Raw genomic sequence first — 18400 nt, 5'->3', positions numbered from 1 at the left:
GAGAAAGACATTGGTCAGGGATGTGACTGGTGTGTGTGTTTGAGGGAGAGAAAGATATTGGTCAGGGAGATGACTGGTATGTGTGTGAGAGAGAAAGACATTGGTCAGGGAGGTGACTGGTGTGTGTGAGAGAAAGAGAGATTGGTCAGGGAGGTGACTGGTGTGTGTGAGAGAAAGAGAGATTAGTCAGGGAGGTGACTGGTGTGTGCGAGAAAGAAAGATTGGTTAAGGAGGTGACGTGTGTGTGTGTGAGAGAAAGAGAGATTGGTTAAGGAGGTGACGTGTGTGTGAGAAAGAGATTGGACATGGAGGTGACTGGTATGTGTGAGTGTGTGAGAGAAAGAGAGATTGGTCAGGAAGGTGTCAGGTGTCAGGAAGGTGTCTGGTGTTTGTGTGTGTGTGTGAGAAAGAGAGATGGTCAGGGAGGTGACGTGTGTGAGAGAGAGAAAGAGAGATTGGTCAGGGAGATGACTGGTGTGTGAGAGAGAGAAAGTGTGTGTGTGTTTGTGTGTGTGTGAGATAGACTAGTCATGGGCCCTAAGGAAGAAGAGCGTGAGGACAGAGCTTCAGCAGCCCTTGCTGCTTCTGGTATCTGCTATTGGCCTACAAGGGAAAGGAGTAGGTAAGTAAAGGTGGCTTTTAAATTTTATCTTTCTTGATTGACTACCATATTAATTTTGGGGTATTATGTGATATGTCTGCATTTAGAAATATTTTATTGGTGTTTGGAGAATTTGTAATAATTTTGAAAATTTTTAATGATTGGATGTTATTCCATTTATCAGTTGTTTTGAAACATTTATTATATTCTAGTTTTAGAATTATTTTATATTTCTCGAGGAATGTATAAATAGAAATGTGGAGACAAAAACTGAACTGGAAAAGCAAGAAGCCTAACTTTGTATGCAGTGCAACAACGCAAAAACAAAAACATTGATTTTATGGTCACTTTAGTCTGTATTTGGTGAGGGTCTCTGTATTCTGCTAAGAGTGTTCTGCAAGCTTGTAGTTTCTTGGTAGGGATCTACAGCAGCTTGGCTTGTTCTATTTTCCTAATAAGAGGTGTAATGGTGTTTAGGGCCTGGTGTAATTTTTGCATTGCTGCCTTTTCATAGGTAGGGTTGTTACTGTTTGAGTTCCATAATGCAGTGTAACTTTGTGCACATTAGCTTGTGTACATTATTGCAGATCCTGGAAGTCTGTTAGGTGCTATATTTCTGTTTTGCATAGAATGCAGAGTGGCTTTTTTGGATTTCCATTCCAGTTTCTGTTTTCATATTTGTAATTTGTAGTCTTTCTGTACTTGGTGAAGGTCAATTCTATGTGTGTGACCGAGGTGAAGTATTTTACTAACATGTAGGCAATTGTATCAATATTATTTGTTGTGTTTTTTCAAAAGAACATGCATTGTGGTAAATTACTGTTTTTTCATTAGGAGGGCTATTGCACCTGGTAGGAGAGAGTATTTATGTTGCTGTTGTTGAGATGTCACCAGAAATATCTTTTTTGTATGGTAAATTGAATGGGGAATGTCCTAGTTCTGTTCTGTAGCCATTGTTGGGGGGCTAGGGTGGATCCTGTAGATACAGAGTATATGTTTACATTTAGCCCCATGACAATCATGTGATCAGTGTGTCACGCATGTGAGAAACATCTGTCAGGTGTGTCCCGACAGAAAAAAGGTTGAGAACCACTGCGGTAGAGAGTGTATATGTATGAGAGTGAGTTGAGAGACTCTGTGTGTGTGTGTGTGTGTGTGTGTGTGTGTGAGAGAGAGAGAGACAGCATGTGAGAATGAGAGCCTCTGTTACTAGGGTGGACACTTGGACCAAGTTGAGGTTGACACTACCTGCAGGGAAGAGCTCTGCAGGTCCTCGTCATTGGCTGGCAGAGCTGGCCAGTGCAGAGACCCAACAGAACCTTCATCAATACCAGTCCTTGTTCCCTGCAGGTTGAGCCTTTGGGTACCGGGGCTGGCTGGACTTAGGCGCAGGTCTCCGAAGGTGAACAATTCCACACAGGACAGTAGGACATGAGCTGAGTCAAGGCATTCCTAGGGTCGGGGAAGGCAGCCAGCAGTGGAGTCCGCGAGACATGCCAAGGGTTGAGGCAGGTGGCGATTCAACCAAGTCCAGAAGGCGTACCAGGAGTCATGGCAATTGGTGATCCAATGAAGCCCAGAAGGCGTAACATGAGTCAGGGCAGGCGGCGATCCAATGAAATCCAAGAACAGTCCAAGGTCAAGGCCAGAGAAGCAATCCAGAAGAGGACAAGGTCAGGAACATGGAGTCAGGAGCATAGAGTCAGGAACACAGAGTCAGGCAATTAGCTACTCACAAGGAGTTTGATCTGTTGTTGAGGCGAAGACTGAAGGCAAGGGCTGGCTTAAATAGTTCTGGAGTGATGACATCATCAGTGAGGGCCATGGGGCTTTTCTCGTTGCGGGCCCTTTAAATGCTGCAGAAAGGCGTGTGTGCATGCCTAAGGAAGTGCTGGCTGAGACCAGTCGTTGGTGGCATGGGCAGTGGCCTCGAGCCATAAAGAGGAAGTACGGTATTGGTGGCGGGTCCCTGCCGCCACGAGAGAGGTCAGAGCTGGTTGAGTCGAGGTGGGACAGTGCCGGGTGAGGCCAGCCGCAAAGCTCTGCGGCTGGCGAGCGTAATAGCCTCTGTATGTATGTGAGAGAGCATGTGAAAGTGAGTTGTGTGTGTATGTAAGAGAGCATATGGGAGTGTGAGTCTGTGTGCGTGTGTGTGTGGGAAAGAGAGATACAGCTTGTGGGAGCCTCTGTTTGTGTGAGAGCATGTGAGCATGAGAGCCTGTGTTTGTGTGTGTGAGAGTGAGACAGCATGTGAGAGACAGAGCCGGTGTATATATACAGTATGTGAAAGTGAGAGCCGTATGTATGTGTGACAGAGACAGTATCTGAGAGTGGGAGCCTGTGTGTGTGTGTGAGAAAGAGAGAGTTAGCATGTGAGAATGAGAGCCTGAGTGTGTGTTTGAAGGAAAAAGGAAAGAAGACGGCTGGACAGAGAAGAAATGGAAAGAAAAAAAGACCCTATAAAAGGAATTGGGAAAAGACCGTGGAAAAAGAAACCTGGGACCAACCAATTAGAAAATTAAGATCAGACAACAAAGGTAAAACAAAAATAATTATTTTGAATTTTTAGTGACTGGCAAATGTTATCTTTGGTAACGTGCATTGCATATTTGTATTTAGTTCCTCAATGTTCCACTGTTCATTCTGGTTTCTCGGGCTTTCCATTTTATTTTTGTCTGCAAGTTTCTGTTTTTAATGTGTAGGCCCTTATTCTCTATTAGGTAAGGGTCTGCTGTGTTCTGCATATATAACTGAGGTGCAGTATTTCTGCTCTCATGGAGTTTTTCTGTAGGTGGTGTATTAGTGTTCTAGGGCATGGTATAATATTTGCATTGCTGCCGTGTCATAGATAATGCTGCTGCTGCTGCTGTTTGAGTCCTGAGATAGTGCTGGTAGGTATGGCAAGGTTCTAGGTGTCTTTTTTTTTTTGCAGGGGTTTGTGTTACTTCTCAAAGTATTTGGCAGTGAAGTGTTTGCAGTTACAGAGATGAGTGTGTGTATGGAAGAGGAGGAGAATTGAGTAAGTATGCATGTGCGAGGGAGTCTGAGGAGTGAATGAGAGTGTGTGTGTATGTGTTTGTGAGAATGAGTACGTATGCATGTGAAAGAGTATGAGAGTGAATATGCAAGTGTGTGTATGTGAAAAAGTGTGTATGCATACTGCTACGAATGTTCCCCCTAAGGATTGGGTTGCTGTGAGCATAAAATTGATAGGCTTTTTTCATCAAAGAATGTAGTGCTCACAGGGCAATGAAACAAAAAATGTTTGCTCATGAACAAAAATTGTTGCACACTGCAACCCAATCCTTAGAGGGAACATTGGTTGTATGGTCTTTATCTGCCATCATGTTTTCTGTTTCCCATTCTTGTCTATTTGGAAAAAAAAAAAGGTTAGTAAGATTGGTTAAATTTAACACTTAGCCCTAGTCAATTTTCAAATGATCTGGTCTAGCTGCCTGACTCCCGGTTTGGCAGCTAGACCTGTTGAAAACTGACCCCTTAATTTGTAATGGCATTTGAAAAATGAGGGCTCCAGCCCTTACGGTCAAATACCAAAATGAAAAACATTATTTGCTATGCTCCGAATCTCCTTTTCCTTTGATATATTTCTCACCAGCAAATTACTATGCAAATGAGAGGGAAAGCTGCCAGACACATGCTTATCTCTGTAGCATGAGTTTTTAAGGCTTCTAGTGTCTTTTTAACCCCATTTATTCTAAACTGGCATTGCGGGAGGTGCTGCAGGGCAGGAATGAGGTAGAACGGCAGAACCGTGTATAGGGGATATTAGTACCAGAAAGGGGCTGCTGCAGGGCAGGATTAAGGTACATTAGCAGAACTCTGTGTGTGTGTGTGTGTGTGTGTGTGAGTGTGTGTGTGAGAGTGTGAGGGGGGTGGGGTGGGGGGAGAGGCATGTCATTACTGGAATAGAGGGGGTGCTGCAGGGCAGGATTAAGGTGCATTGGCAGAGCTGTGTGTGTGTGTGTGTGTGTAAGTGTGAGGGGTGGGGTGGGGGGAGAGGCATGTCATTACTAGAATAGAGAGGGTGCTGCAGGCAGGATTAAGGTGCATTAGCAGAGCTGTGTGTGTGAGAGTGTGAGGGGGGTGGGGTGGGGGGAGAGGCATGTCATTACTAGAATAGAGAGGGTGCTGCAGGCAGGATTAAGGTGCATTGGCAGAGCTGTGTGTGTGTGTGTGTGTGTGTGTAAGTGTGAGGGGTGGGGTGGGGGAGAGGCATGTCATTACTAGAATAGAGAGGATGCTGCAGGCAGGATTAAGGTGCATTGGCAGAGCTGTGTGTGTGTGAGTGTGAGGGGGTTGGGGTGGGGGGAGAGACATGTCATTACTAGAATAGAGGGGGTGCTGCAGGGCAGGATTAAGGTGCATTGGCAGAGCTGTGTGTGTGTGTGTGTGAGGGGGTGGGGTGGGGTGGGGGGAGAGGCATGTCATTACTAGAATAGAGGGGGTGCTGCAGGGCAGGATTAAGGTGCATTGGCAGAGCTGTGTGTGTGTGTGTGTGTGTGTGTGTGTGTGTGTGTGTGTGTGAGTGTGAGGGGGGTGGGGTGGGGGGAGAGGCATGTCATTACTAGAATAGAGGGGGTGCTGTAGGGCAGGATTAAGGTGCATTGGCAGAGCTGTCTGTGTGGGTCTCAGTGCTGCAGTTAGGACTCAGGTGCACTGGCAGAGATGGAACAGAGAATCAAGCTGTGTATTTTGCTGTGTGGGCAGAGTAAGGATCCAGGGCGTGGAGGAGTGTAGATAAGAGAAAACACAGCAAATGATTATTGTAATGTCACACACACACACATGATACTCACATGGCGTTTGACATCATCCATGCTCAGGGCCACTCCTTTATCATTGTTGTTCCTTTTGTGATCCTTTTGGCATTTAACCTTGCGACACAGCTTGTGCCTCAGGACCTGGGAGACACAAGGCAAAAGAATCTGGGAAGATCCATCTTCCAAAAACCACTCGTCCAATCAAGGCATTTAACTTACCCTCTCCCCAAACTCCTGCTTCCACCTCTTTCAAGTGTGAGGGAGAAATCCCCTTGATCTATCCCCACAAGCCTCACCCACCTGCATCTCCTCATTCCCTCATCTCCCTGCCAGTGTTCCTTGAAGCTCTGGAGGGAATGGGGGCAAAAGACTTTGGACACTGACAAGGGCGTTTATCTGGATAACTACTGAGTTATCCGGATAAATGCAGAGGTTTCGATATTGGTGCCACTTCTCTAGAGGCAATGGGGCGGAGGTAAGTTTCTTGGCCAAATCTGGAAGCCATCAACTTTTGTAAAATCTTTGTGAGTGCTTGGGAAGGGAGGTGGGTTCAACATTTCTCTCACTTAGGTGGGGGATTGGGCTCGCAGGCTTAGCTACTTTTTTTTTTTTTTTTTTTAAACATGTTCCACCATTTAATCAACTATATTGTTTGAATATAGTCAGATATATACCTGGATAACAATTAAACCGAACTAGCGATAAATTTATTCAGGGATATTCAGCAGGACTTTTATCCTGTTGAATATCCCTGATTACTTATCCGGCTAAGTTACCTTTTTTGTGTGTTTTTTTAAATATTGACCTCTGCGGATTTATGTGTCAGAAAAAGCCATAGAAGAGGAAGTTTGAACAGTTTGTATCTGATCACTTAAACATTGCCTATACGCAGAGGCGTCCCGAGGGTCTCCAGGTGCCAATGCATTTGTATTGCCTCCCCCGCGTGCCCCCCCCCCCCCCCCCCCAATCCTCCTTGTGGAAATGCTTGCAGTCACATAAAATCACACTAATGCAAACCCGGGAAAAAAAAAAAGAACTGATAGACTGCTGTAAACAGCCTATGGAGCATAAGCTTCCCTGCCTGCAGACAGGCTGCCAACACTGCCCCTTACCTCTGTGGTACTGTAAGCAAAAAAAAACCAAACCAAAACATTCTCTAGTAAAGAATAAGATCAAGAGTCAAGGAGTGTGATGTAAAATTTATAAATTCTTCCAAAATTTCCACTTCTGACCATCAGGGAAAAAACCAAAAAGGAAAAACCATTCCAAATGTCCCTTTTCTCCAGACCTGCAGACTTCACTGCAGCCTCATTACAGCACACTGCCTGTCCCTTTACCAAATACAGAATAACTGACTACAAATTAGAAAGAGAAACATGGAGACATAACCCGGGCATGCCACACCTTCCGCCCAGTATGGCTGAACAAACCCCACTTCCCCTTCCCAATAACAACATCGTTCCATATCCAGATAAGCCTTTTTTTATTTCTTTATTCAGTGGATGAAACAGCCACAGCAGCTTTATTTAACATACCTAAAATGCAAATGTAAATGTTCTAACTCTTCACTGTATCCCCACCATATCCCGTGAAACCTGAAGCTTCCTAACTAATCCCTCAATAGTAAAGCCCAGCAGCATCCTGCTCTGTTAATGCTGTCGCTAAGGGCATGCGACAACAGTTCCTCTGTGCTGTTTTCCTCCTTCTCACTTTTTAACAGCCTTCCCCAGACCACCCCTACCATGGTCTGATGATAACTGCCCAGACCCCCCTCCCTTTCTATCAGGGACCTGGGACGCTAAATTGCCCATGGCCGTCACCAACCCAGGTGCCGCCCCCTATCAAAATGGCACCTGAGCATTAACTGTTCAAGTTGCACCCTCTTCTTGCACTGGTGAGGAGCGCCAGCTATCCCACACCCAAATGGTGCTGCCTCCCCACCTTCCTGGCTTCTTCTATGTCTCCAAGGACCCTCATCAGAGGATTGGCCAGTTCAGACTGCCAGGATGGCCATGATACTTGCTAGCCCTGCCCTATTCTCCTGCCTTCCCCCCTCCCTCCAACTCATCTCTGGCCATGCCCTCACTCCCAGACGGCAGCCCTTCTTATGTAGCCCATGCTCCCCTATGCAGTCTGGGCCTTCTAAAACTGAACTGGAAACCCCCAAAAAGCCACTTGCATCTTCCCTGTACTATAAAAATATAGAAATATTCAGATACTTATTTCCCAGAAATGACACAGAGGAAGTCATATTCTTCCCATTTCCCATCTCAGAGAAACAGAAGCAATAGCAGCCTCATTCTCTTAGCCCTCCCAGGCTCCAGCTGTTATGAACGCTACACTTTTTAGGATCAGCTTTTTGCATCAGCCCCCTCTTGCTTGACTTGAGCTTTCCACCTCAGTTGGTTAGAGACACACAAATGTGTGAAGACAGAATAAATGTTCATTGTCTGCGATCCCACCTCCCTTCACTAGCGAGACCTATTATACTGGGAGGGAGTAGAGGGGGGAGGTGAACAGTATGTGAGTGCCTGGTGGGACAGAGGGAGGTTATCCAGGCAAACATCCCCATCAATTCTTATCCCCAAATTTATAATACCCACCAAACAGGGGGGGGGGGGGAGGAAGTGCAGGGAGAGAGGAGGAAGCAGAATCTCACCTCATAAGCATAGTCAAACAACTCCAGCACTGTCAAGATACTGGCTCCGATGAACAGTCCCATCTGTCCTCCAATGTCTCCTGCAGAGATCATGGGAGGCAAGGAGAGGAGAGATGTATAAACCTAGCAGGAAGCAAATGATTCTCCCCTTTCCTTTCCTTCCCCTGCTTTTTTTTTTTTTTTTTGCCTTTACTCCCTGCCTTCTTCTGGGACTTATCCTTTTTTGTACTTTCTCTCCGCTGCCCTCTTTTTTTTTTGGGGGGGGGGGGGGTGTTCTTCTCTCATCTCTGATGCTCTCTCTCTCGTATACAAGAGCAGGAGCCTTAATCTCCTGCTGACATGCACTGGCATCAGGGAAGTCTTAGGAGGGCAGCCAGGAGAGAATTGTTTCATTCTTTAGCCACAGAAAAACGAAAGTTAAGCTTTGCTTTCCTTGCGTCTCTGTCTCCTGTTCTCTCTCATTTTACCCTGCACATCGAGCACAGAAAGGAAAATTAGTTCTTACCTGTTAATTTTCGTTCCTGTAGTACCACGGATCAGTCCAGACCATGGGTTGAGCCTCCTTTCCAGCAGGTGGAGACAGACCAAAACTGAAAGGGTATCTTATATGAGGACAGAGCCTACCCTGCAGCCCTTCAGTATAACCATTGTCAAAGCAGAAAAGGCATAAGATCAAGCAAGTAACAGAATAATTAGTAATTTAATGTAAACAATCAGAATAGAACAAGTGAATGAACTGTGTTACTAAAATGCTCTTGCATGACTACCCCTGATCATCATAAAGATGCTTCCAGTGCCTGTAATGAAATTCCATGAGAGCCATGCAGAGACACTAATGTCTCCTATAAGAAGGAGAAAACAGGAGAAATTCGAGTGGACAGACAAGACGGGAGGGCGTCTGGACTGATCCGTGGTACTACAGGAACGAAAATTAACAGGTAAGAACTAATTTTCCTTTCCCTGTACGTACCCGGATCAGTCCAGACCATGGAATGTACCAAAGCTTCCCTACAAAGGGTGGGACCTGTTGACCAAAGGAACCAAAAACTGGTGCCTGAACATCAAGGTGGTAATGATGAGCAAAGGTATGCAGGGACTTCTGCCCTGCAGATTTCCTGTGGAGAGACCGACTGACTCGCTGCCCAAGAAGTAGCTTGAGAACGCAAGGAATGAGCTTTCAAACCGTCCGGAACCGCCCGGCACTTGCAGATATAGGCCGAAGAAATTGCCTCCTTCAACCATCGAGCGATTGTAGTCTTAGAAGCTTGTTTGCTCCTATTTGGACCACTCCACAGGACAAAGAGATGATCCGAGACCCGGAAGTCATTGGTAACCTCAAAGTAATGCAACAAGACACGTTTAACATCCAGACGGCGAAGATCACTGCCTCCGGGCCCCGCGATATCCTCCGCAGAAAACGCGGGGAGTTCCACCGACTGATTTACATAAAAGGAAGAAACGACCTTTGGCAAGAAAGAAGGCACTGTCTTGAGAGACACACCCGAGTCCGAAAACCGCAGAAAAGGATCTCTGCAAGAAAGGGCTTGAAGCTCCGACACCCTCCTGGCGGAGCAAATGGCAACCAAGAAGACAGCCTTGAGCAAGTGGGCCGGACAGGTGGTTTCAGATGTTTAGCACCCCTGAGGAAACGGACTACATCCGGATGAGAGGCCACCGCCCGACCCTCGATGTTGCCCAGGAGGGAGCTGAGAGCCGAAACTTGCACCCGCAAAGAGCTGACTGAAAGACCCTTGGAGAGTCCTGTTGCAGGAAGGTGAGGACTACAGAGACCGAAGGAGAACGGGCCAAAATGCCCCACTCCTCACAGGCGTTTTCAAAGACCTTCCAGACCCGGACATAGGCCAGAGATGTAGACTGCTTGAGAGCCCTGAGCAGGGTGGAAATAACCTCTTCCTTGTAACCCTTTCGCCTCAAATGTCGCCGTTCAAAAGCCATGCTGCTAGACAGAAGCGATCCGCCTGGTCGAAAAATACGGGACCCTGCCGAAGAAGATGGGGCAGGTGGCTGAGGCGAAGAGGACCGTCTGCCGCCAGATTTACCAGATCCGCGAACCACGGCCTGCGAGGCCACTCGGGGGCCACAAGAATGACCGGACTGCGATGGAGCTCTATTCTCCGGAGAATCTTCCCTACTAATGGCCACGGCGGAAACACGTAGAGGAGGACGTCGGGGGGCCAAGGAAGAGCCAGCACGTCTACTCCCTCCGAGCAATGCTCCCTCCTCCGGCTGAAGAACCGAGGAGCCTTGGCGTTGTCCAACGTCTCCTTGAGATCCAGGTGAGGGGGACCCCACCTGCGAACAATGAGTTCCATGGCTGCGTCAGACAACTCCCATTCGCAGGGATCTAGATGTTGGCGACTGAGGAAGTCAGCTTGAACATTCTCCTTGCCTGCTATGTGTGAGGCAGCTAGGCGATCCAAGTGCCTCTCTGCCCAGGAAAAGAGCTTGCTGGCTTCTAGTGCCATCATATGACTTTGAGTACCTCCCTGGCAACTGATGTAAGCACCATGGTGGAATTGTCCGACAGAACTTGAACCGCCTTGCGGCAGATCAGGGGAAGAAAAACTGGAAGGCCAGGCACACCGCTCAGGACTCCAGGCGATTGATGTGCCAACGGGACTGGAGTGGGGACCAGTATCCCTGAGTCGCTTGAGATTGGCAGACCGCCCCCCACCTGGAGAGGCTGGCATCCGTTGTGACTATGACCCACGAGGGAGTCAGAAGAGGCATCCCCTTGAGGAGGTGCACCGGCGAGAGCCACCACTGTATGTCGGCAATGGTAGAATCGGAAAGAGGCAGGACCTCCTGGAACTGCTCGGAAACTGGTTGCCAGTGGGATAACAACGCTTTCTGTAATGGACGCATATGCGCAAATGCCCAGGGGACCAGGTCGATCGTGGAAGCCATGGTCCCTAGGACCTGCAGATAATCCCAAGCCATGGAAAGCGGTAGGGAAACAAAACTGTCCACTTGATCGATCAGTTTGAGTGCCCGAGAGTCTGGGAGAAAAACTTTCCCAACCCAAGTGTCGAAGCGAGCTCCCAGAAATTCCAGAACCTGATAGAGCTGAAGATTGCTTTTGGAGAAGTTGATTCCAGCCGAGCGAAGTGAGGAGGACTAGCACTCTGTTGACTGCGCGAGCGCACAGGGCAGAGGACTTGGCCCTTACCATCCAGTCGTCCAGATAAGGATGGACTAAGACTCCGTCCCTGCGGAATGCAGCCCCCATGACTACCATGATCTTGGTAAAGGTGCGGGGAGCGGTGGCAAGACCGAAGGGAAGAGCCTGAAACTGAAAGTGCTGGCCCAGGATATGAAAACGAAGAAACTTTTGATGTTCTTGCAGAATTGGAATGTGGAGATAATGAGGGAGGCCAGAAATTCACCGGGGTGAACCGCTGCGATCACCGCCCTCAGGGTCTCCATGTTGAAACGGGGAATCCTGAGGGCCCTGTTGACCCTTTTGAGATCCAGGATTGGACGGAAGGAATTGTCTTTCTTGGGAACGACGAAGTAAATGGAATACTGGCCAGCGCCTTGTTCTTGTACTGGCACTGGAATGATCATCCCCAGTTCCTGGAGCCTGACCAGGGCTTGACAGACCGTGGGCCTCTTGCATGGGCCACAAGCGGAAATGAGATACAGATCCAAGAGGTCCCGGGCAAACTCTAACTCGTAACCGTGTTCTATCACCTTGAAGACCCAGTGATCAGACGTGATTTTGGCCCACTCCTCGCGAAACAGAGAAAGACGCCAATCTAAGTTTCGTGTGGAGGAATGGACTGGCTGGATCTCATTGGGGAGCGGACTTGGTGGCCAGGTGTTGCTGGTGACCATCTCTGAAGCCTCGACAGCCCCGAAAGGAATGAGCCCATGACTGGGACCTGGACACGCCACCTCTAGGATATGAACCACGTGCCCTGTTCCCATACCGGCGTTGCCCCCTAAAGTGGGTACGAGTCGGAAAGAAAGACTTCGACTGTTTGGGGCGGTCCTCCGGCAGCTTATGAACCTTGTTCTCGCCCAAGGATTTAATAAGCTGTTCCAGGTCCCCACCAAAAAGCAACTTGCCCTTAAAGGGAAGAGTGCCCAGTTGAGCCTTCGATGAAGCGTCTGTGGACCAATTGTGTAGCCAGAGGAGGCGTCTGGCCAAAACTGTGGAAACCATAGCCTTTGCCTGGACGCGAAGCAAGTCATAAAGTGCATCTGCGCCATATGCGATGGTGCCCTCCAAACGTTCCACCTGCTCTGCCTCTGCAGACAGGAGATCCTGGGTGCTGAGTAATTGTTGCATTCACCTAAGACTTGCCTGTTGCATGAGACTGCTGCAGATTGTCACCTGGACCCCGAGAGATAGGACCTAAAAAATCCGCTTCAAATAAAATTCAAGCTTGGGGTCCTGAACATCCAGTAACGCTGTGGCACCCACCACTGGCATAGTGGTATGCTTCGTTACCGTGGTGACCAAAGAGTCCACCTTCGTAATTTTCAACATGTCCAGGCAGTCTTCGGGAAGCGGGAAGAGCTTATCCATAGCCCTCCCAACCCGGAGACCTGTCTCAAGGCCTTCCCATTCCCATAGGAGGAGCAGTCTGTGCATAGGATGGAAAGGGAATGTACGTGGTAGTGCCCTAAGTCCCGCCAGGATTGGGTCTGCGTTTGGAGTCATCGCCGCCACCACAGAATCATCCGGTGGGGCATCAATTCCTAATTCTTGGAGCATGAAAGGAATGAGAGGTTCCAGTTCCTCATGCTGGAATAAGCGTAGGACGCAGGGATCATCTCCCTCGAGTGGGGGGGGGGGAGGGGGCCTGAGCCGAGGCCTCCCCATCTACTTCATCAAGAGGGTCCACGGGGGGCTGAGGGGGGGATTCCCGGGACCACCCACACCCGGACAGGGCCTTGGGGATCAGGAACTGCGGCGGGAGCTGGCACGGGCAACCGAGGGAGTTTCAGAGGGGGGAGGAAGAGGTAGGGGGGGGTCCACCTCCTCCTGTAGGCTAGCTAAATATGATTTGTGCAGTAGCAGCACAAAATCCGATGAAAAACGGGCCTGGGACGATTTTTCTGCGGGGGGAGGAGGGCGAGGGAGGTGAGGGGGGGTCGTGTCACTCCCCTGAGAGCACACCAGGCTCAAATTGGGGGGTAAAAGTAGCAAATTCGGCTCCTCTGCCCCGGGAGAAGCAGAGGCTGCATCGGGTGAAATACCCAAGATGGCCACCGTTCCCGTGATTTCTCGGGACGGGAACGGCCTGGCCATGCGTCGAGGATCCCGACCCCGGGCTCGAGTGATCTGCGCCGCCGTGGAGGAGCCCTCCCCACTCGGGAGGCATCGGGAGCACACCCCATCTCGGGAGAGCCGAGAGGCCGGCTCTCCACAGGCCAGGCACAGGTTAGAGCGTGGCATGAAGGAAAACACACAGCCATGAATAAACAGAAAAACAGCTGATAGGGGAGTCCCGGAGCAGGAGATCGAACCCTGCTCCCTCCTACAAATAAAAATCTTGCTGCCTGTATTTATTTATTTTTTTTAAACTTGTCCAACCAAAGTACAAAATTTGACTGCTTCTATCTTTTTTTTTTTTTTTCCACAGACAGTCACAGGGGAATTCGCTTCCCTGAAAGTGCACCCAAGGAATGGATATCTCAGGGCAAGATAGCAGACTAAGGGAGAGAGACTGGCACCACCAGTATTGCTCGCAAGAAGGTCACCGGGAAGTGAACCTAGGCTGAGCAAATCAAGGGGCCAAGCCCCCCTAGGAACCCCAAGAGCGAGGGAGACAGCTGCCTCCCTGACACAGTGAATGAGAATGACAAAAATTTACAGTAATTTTTTTTGTTTTACAAAGAAATCAGATGAAAACAATACTTGCTTGAGTTTGCCCCAGAGAAAAGAATCAAGAAGAAACCCCAAGGGGAACAAAGGATAAGCTAACGGAACCACAGGGTGAGCTATTCCACCTGCTGGAGACAGACAAATACTGAAGGGCTGCAGCGTAGGCTCTGTCCTCATATAGGATACCCTTTCAGTTTTGATCTATCTCCACCTGCTGGAAAGGAGGCTCAACCCATGGTCTGGACTGATCCGGGTACGTACAGGGAACATGCCTTGCCTTTTACCCCTGACAGTCTGCCTCTCTGTCACCTTCTCTCCCCCATTTCTGATAAACAGAAGATTCAAACAGCCTAGAATTTTATAATCCTCTGCCACAACCCCCCCCCCCCCCAAAGAAATCCCCCTACTGTTTGACCTTAAGAAAGTGGAGACAAGCCATATATGTTTGAGTGAAGGGACAGGAGTGGGAGCAGGATGGATTCAACAGGGGAGGGCAACTAGGATTTTCAAGCAGGTACATTAAAGTGAAGCTTGATTGCACACAATAAAAACATGAATTAGCATTTTCTAATTAGTTTATTCAAATACAGGGCAAGGCTCCTGCTGGCTCCGTTTTCAGCTTTGGAGCAGAACATTAATGCAAGAGGTCAGGAGTTTGCTGAAAAGGGAATGGAGAGGAGGGAAGAGGGAGGAAACAAGAGCTAGGGAGGAACGGTGGAGGAGCTGAGTCCTGGTAGCCCTGGAGGAAACTGGATACAATGCAGACAGCAATACCTTTTACTGACCAACTATAAGGATTCTTAAATATTAAATCTGGTGCTACTCAAATAAAAGGAGTTGCAATTGATTTCCTCCAGGGCTGATATGGCTATTGAAACCAGTAGTGTATTGGCCGAGCTGTCATGTGACCCAGTTTCGGCAGTCCTGGTGTAATGACATCCTCCCCCGATGCCATTTAGCACCTATAAGCACTTTTTCGACATGGAAGAAGGAGTACAAACACCACAATTTATTTATTTATTTATTTAAAATCTTTTCTATACCGTCGCTAAGTTATATACCATCGCAACGGTTTACATGTAGGCACATATTTAATGTAGGTAAAAGTGTACTATAGTACATTCTAACAGGTGCCATTAAAGGTTCGGTTACAATATATCATTAGACATAATCATTTTAGAGAAGTAGGTCATGACCGAGTGTACCAAAGGTACTTTCATGGGTAAATTTATCATACATAGTGTTATAATTATGCTTATTGTGATATAGAGTTCATAGACTATTATAATGCACATTCTTAGAATAGTGCTGTGCGCTGGTGCTCTTCTGCCTATTCCTGAGTAATTCCTATTCTCCCATCTCTTTGTAAAATGCTTGTTTAAAAAGCCATGTTTTTAAACTTTTCTTAAATGCCTTGAGATCTCTTTGTAATCTGACCTCTAGAGGCATTGTGTTCCAAATTGTGGGTCCTGCTAATGATAAGGCCCTTTCTCTCACTTGGGTTAGTCTTGCTGTTTTGAATGAAGGAATGGTTAGGAGTGCTTTATTTGCTGATTGAAGGTTTCTGTGTGGGACGTGTACCCGTAATGCTGTGTTTAGCCAGTCTGATTTCTCATCATGAATTAGTTTGTGAATGGTACAAAGGGTTTTATATTTAATTCTGTGTTCAATCGGTAACCAATGTAGTTCCGCCAGGGTTTCAGTTATATGGTCCCTCCTCCTTTTTCCGGTTAGTATTCTAGCTGCTGTGTTCTGAAGTATTTGAAGTGGTCTTAATGTTGTATTTGGTAGTCCTAGCAGAAGGGCATTACAGTAATCCGTGCTGGAGAAAATTAGTGCCTGTAGAATTGTTCGGAAGTCATTTTGAGTTAGTAGTGGTTTTAGTTTTCTGAGTACCATGAGTTTTGCATAACCTTCCTTTACTTTTAGTGATATGTGCTGTTTTAGATTGATTTTAGGGTCCATTATTATTCCAAGGTTACGTACTTTTCCAGCTAGTTCAATTTTCTGGTTGTCTTTGAGGATTATTTAAGTTTGGCTGATTTCAGTATTTTTTAGGGATGTGAATCGTTTTTTGATGATTTAAAATATCGTCCGATATATTTTAAATCGTCAAAAATCGTTAGAGCCGCGATACAATAACAATTCACCCGATTTATCGTCAAAAAATCGTAAATCGGGGGAAGGGGGAGGGGAAGGGGAGGGTGGGAAAACCGGCACACTAAAACAACCCTAAAACCCACCCGACCCTTTAAAATAAATCCCCCACCCTCCCGAACCCCCCCAAAATGCCTTAAATTACCTGGGGTCCAGAGGAAGGGTCCCGGTGTGATCTTTTACTCTTTTACGGCCCATCCAGTCTGCCCAGCAATCACACGATTCACATTTTGCGCAAAATGGCGTCGGCCGTACAGCAAAATGATTCGACTGCAGGAGGTCGTTCCGGACCCCCGCTGGACTTTTGGCAAGTCTTGTGGGGGTCAGGAGGCCCCCCCCAAGCTGGCCAAAAGTCCCTGGGGGTCCAGCGGGGGTCCGGAACGACCTCCTGCAGTCGAATCGTTTTTCCGTACGGAAAAACGATTCGCGGTAGGAGATCATTCCGGACCCCTGCTGGCTTTTGGCAAGTCTTGTGGGGGTCAGGAGGCCCCCCCAAGCTGGGCAAAAGTCCCTGGGGGTCCAGCGGGGGTCCAGGAGCGATCTCCTACGCTCCTGACGTCGGGGGACAAAAAAACGAAATGGTGCCGGCGCTATCTTTGACTTGTCATATGACAGGTCAAAGGTAGCGCCAGCGCCATTTCTACAATGCACGGAGGTCCGAGAGTAAAAGATCACACCGGGACCCTTCCTCTGGACCCCAGGTAATTTAAGGCATTTTGGGGGGGTTCGGGAGGGTGGGGGATTTATTTTAAAGGGTCGGGGTGGGTTTTAGGGTTGTTTTAGTGTGCTGATTTTCCCGCCCTCCCCCTTCCCCTCCCCCCCACTGGACCCCAGGTAATTTAAGGCATTTTGGGGGGGTTCAGGAGGGTGGGGGATTTATTTTAAAGGGTCGGGGTGGGTTTTAGGGATGTTTTAGTGTGCCGGTTTTCGATTTACACGATTTACACGATATTTAAAAAACCCAAACTGCGACGATCCGATTCCCTCCCCCTCCCAGCCGAAATCGATCGTTAAGATAATCAATCACACGATTCACATCTCTAGTATTTTTCCGTTCTAGGTGTAGAAATTCTGTTTTATCAATATTAATTACAAGTTCCATTTGGGTTAGTAGTTGTTTTATAATGCTTAGGTACATGTTAGCTAGATTTAATGTTTTCTCTAATGTGTCATCTATAGGTAGAATTAGCTGAATATCATCAGCATAAATGTAATGTATGATTCCTAGTCCTGCAAGTAAGTGGCATAATGTAAGCATGCATATGTTAAAAAGAGTCGCAGACAGGGCTGATCCCTGTGGAACTCCTGTTTTGAGATTGATTTTTTCTGATAATGTGTTGTTGATCTGAACTTGGAAAAACCTGTTTTTTAGATATAAACTGAACCAGTTTAATGTTTTGCCGTGTAATCTGATTTCTTCTAGTCTATTTAGCAGTATTTTATGGTTTACTGTGTCAAAGGCTGCCGATAGGTTGAGCATTATTAGAATATAGTGTTTACCGCTATCAAAACCTCTTAGAATGTTATCTGTTAGAGAGAGGAGCAATGTCTCAGTGCTGTAGTGTTTTCAAAATCCGTTTTGAGATGGATACAGTATGTTATTGTTATCCAGGTGTTCAGCTACCTGTTTCTGTACTGTTTTTTCAATTAGTTTAGCTATTAAAGGAAGATTTGATACTGGTCTGTAGTTGTTCAGGATAAGGGGATCACTGTTTTTTTTCTTAATGATTGGTTTTATCATTGCTCCTTTCAGTATATCTGGCATTGTTCCTTCTTCTAGGGATAGGTTTATGATTTTAGTTAGTGTGTTAGCTGATTTCTTAAGTTCAATTGTTGGTATTGTGTCAATTTTGTGTGGGGCGGGGTTGACATTTTTTAGCATTTGTTCCACTTCCATTTCAGATATCTCAGTGAATGATGTCCATTGGTTGACATCTCTTTTTTGCATTTTAATTTCTTGGTTGGCAGTGTTTGGAAGTTTGTCTCTTAATTTAGTAATTTTGTCACTGAAAAATTTGGCAATTTCATTACATTTTGCTTCTGGTAGGTTTTGTGGTGATTCTTGCTTGTCACTGGTTAGGTTTGAAACTATTGAGAATTAGGGATGTGAATCGTTTTTGAACGATTAAAATTATCATCAGATAATTTTAAAATCATCCAAAATCGTTAGAGTGCACGATACAATACAAATGCCCCCGATTTATCGTCAGGGGCATTTGTATTGTATCATTAAATAGGGCGCGGGAAAACCGGCACACCAAAACAACCCTAAAACCCACCCCGAACCTTTAAAACAAATCCCCCACCCTCCCGAACCCCCCCAAAATGTTTTAAATTACCTGGGG

The 18400-nt window shown here is 47.1% G+C and overlaps 1 protein-coding gene across 1 annotated transcript in view; it reads right to left on the bottom strand.

Annotated features, from left to right (window-relative positions):
- LOC115088758 (acid-sensing ion channel 1-like) overlaps positions 1-18400 on the bottom strand; it is a 67776-nt gene that overhangs the window by 9993 nt on the left and 39383 nt on the right. Inside the window, exons 8-9 of the mRNA XM_029596992.1 lie at positions 8042-8121; positions 5419-5523 (exon numbers count right to left, since the gene is read on the bottom strand). Coding sequence (XP_029452852.1) covers positions 5419-5523; positions 8042-8121 — 185 coding nt within the window. The remainder of the gene's footprint in view (positions 1-5418; positions 5524-8041; positions 8122-18400) is intronic.

The sequence above is a fragment of the Rhinatrema bivittatum genome, chromosome 3 (genome assembly GCF_901001135.1).
Source record: "Rhinatrema bivittatum chromosome 3, aRhiBiv1.1, whole genome shotgun sequence".
Lineage (NCBI taxonomy): Eukaryota > Metazoa > Chordata > Amphibia > Gymnophiona > Rhinatrematidae > Rhinatrema > Rhinatrema bivittatum.
This window is presented reverse-complemented; position numbering and strand designations above follow the sequence as displayed.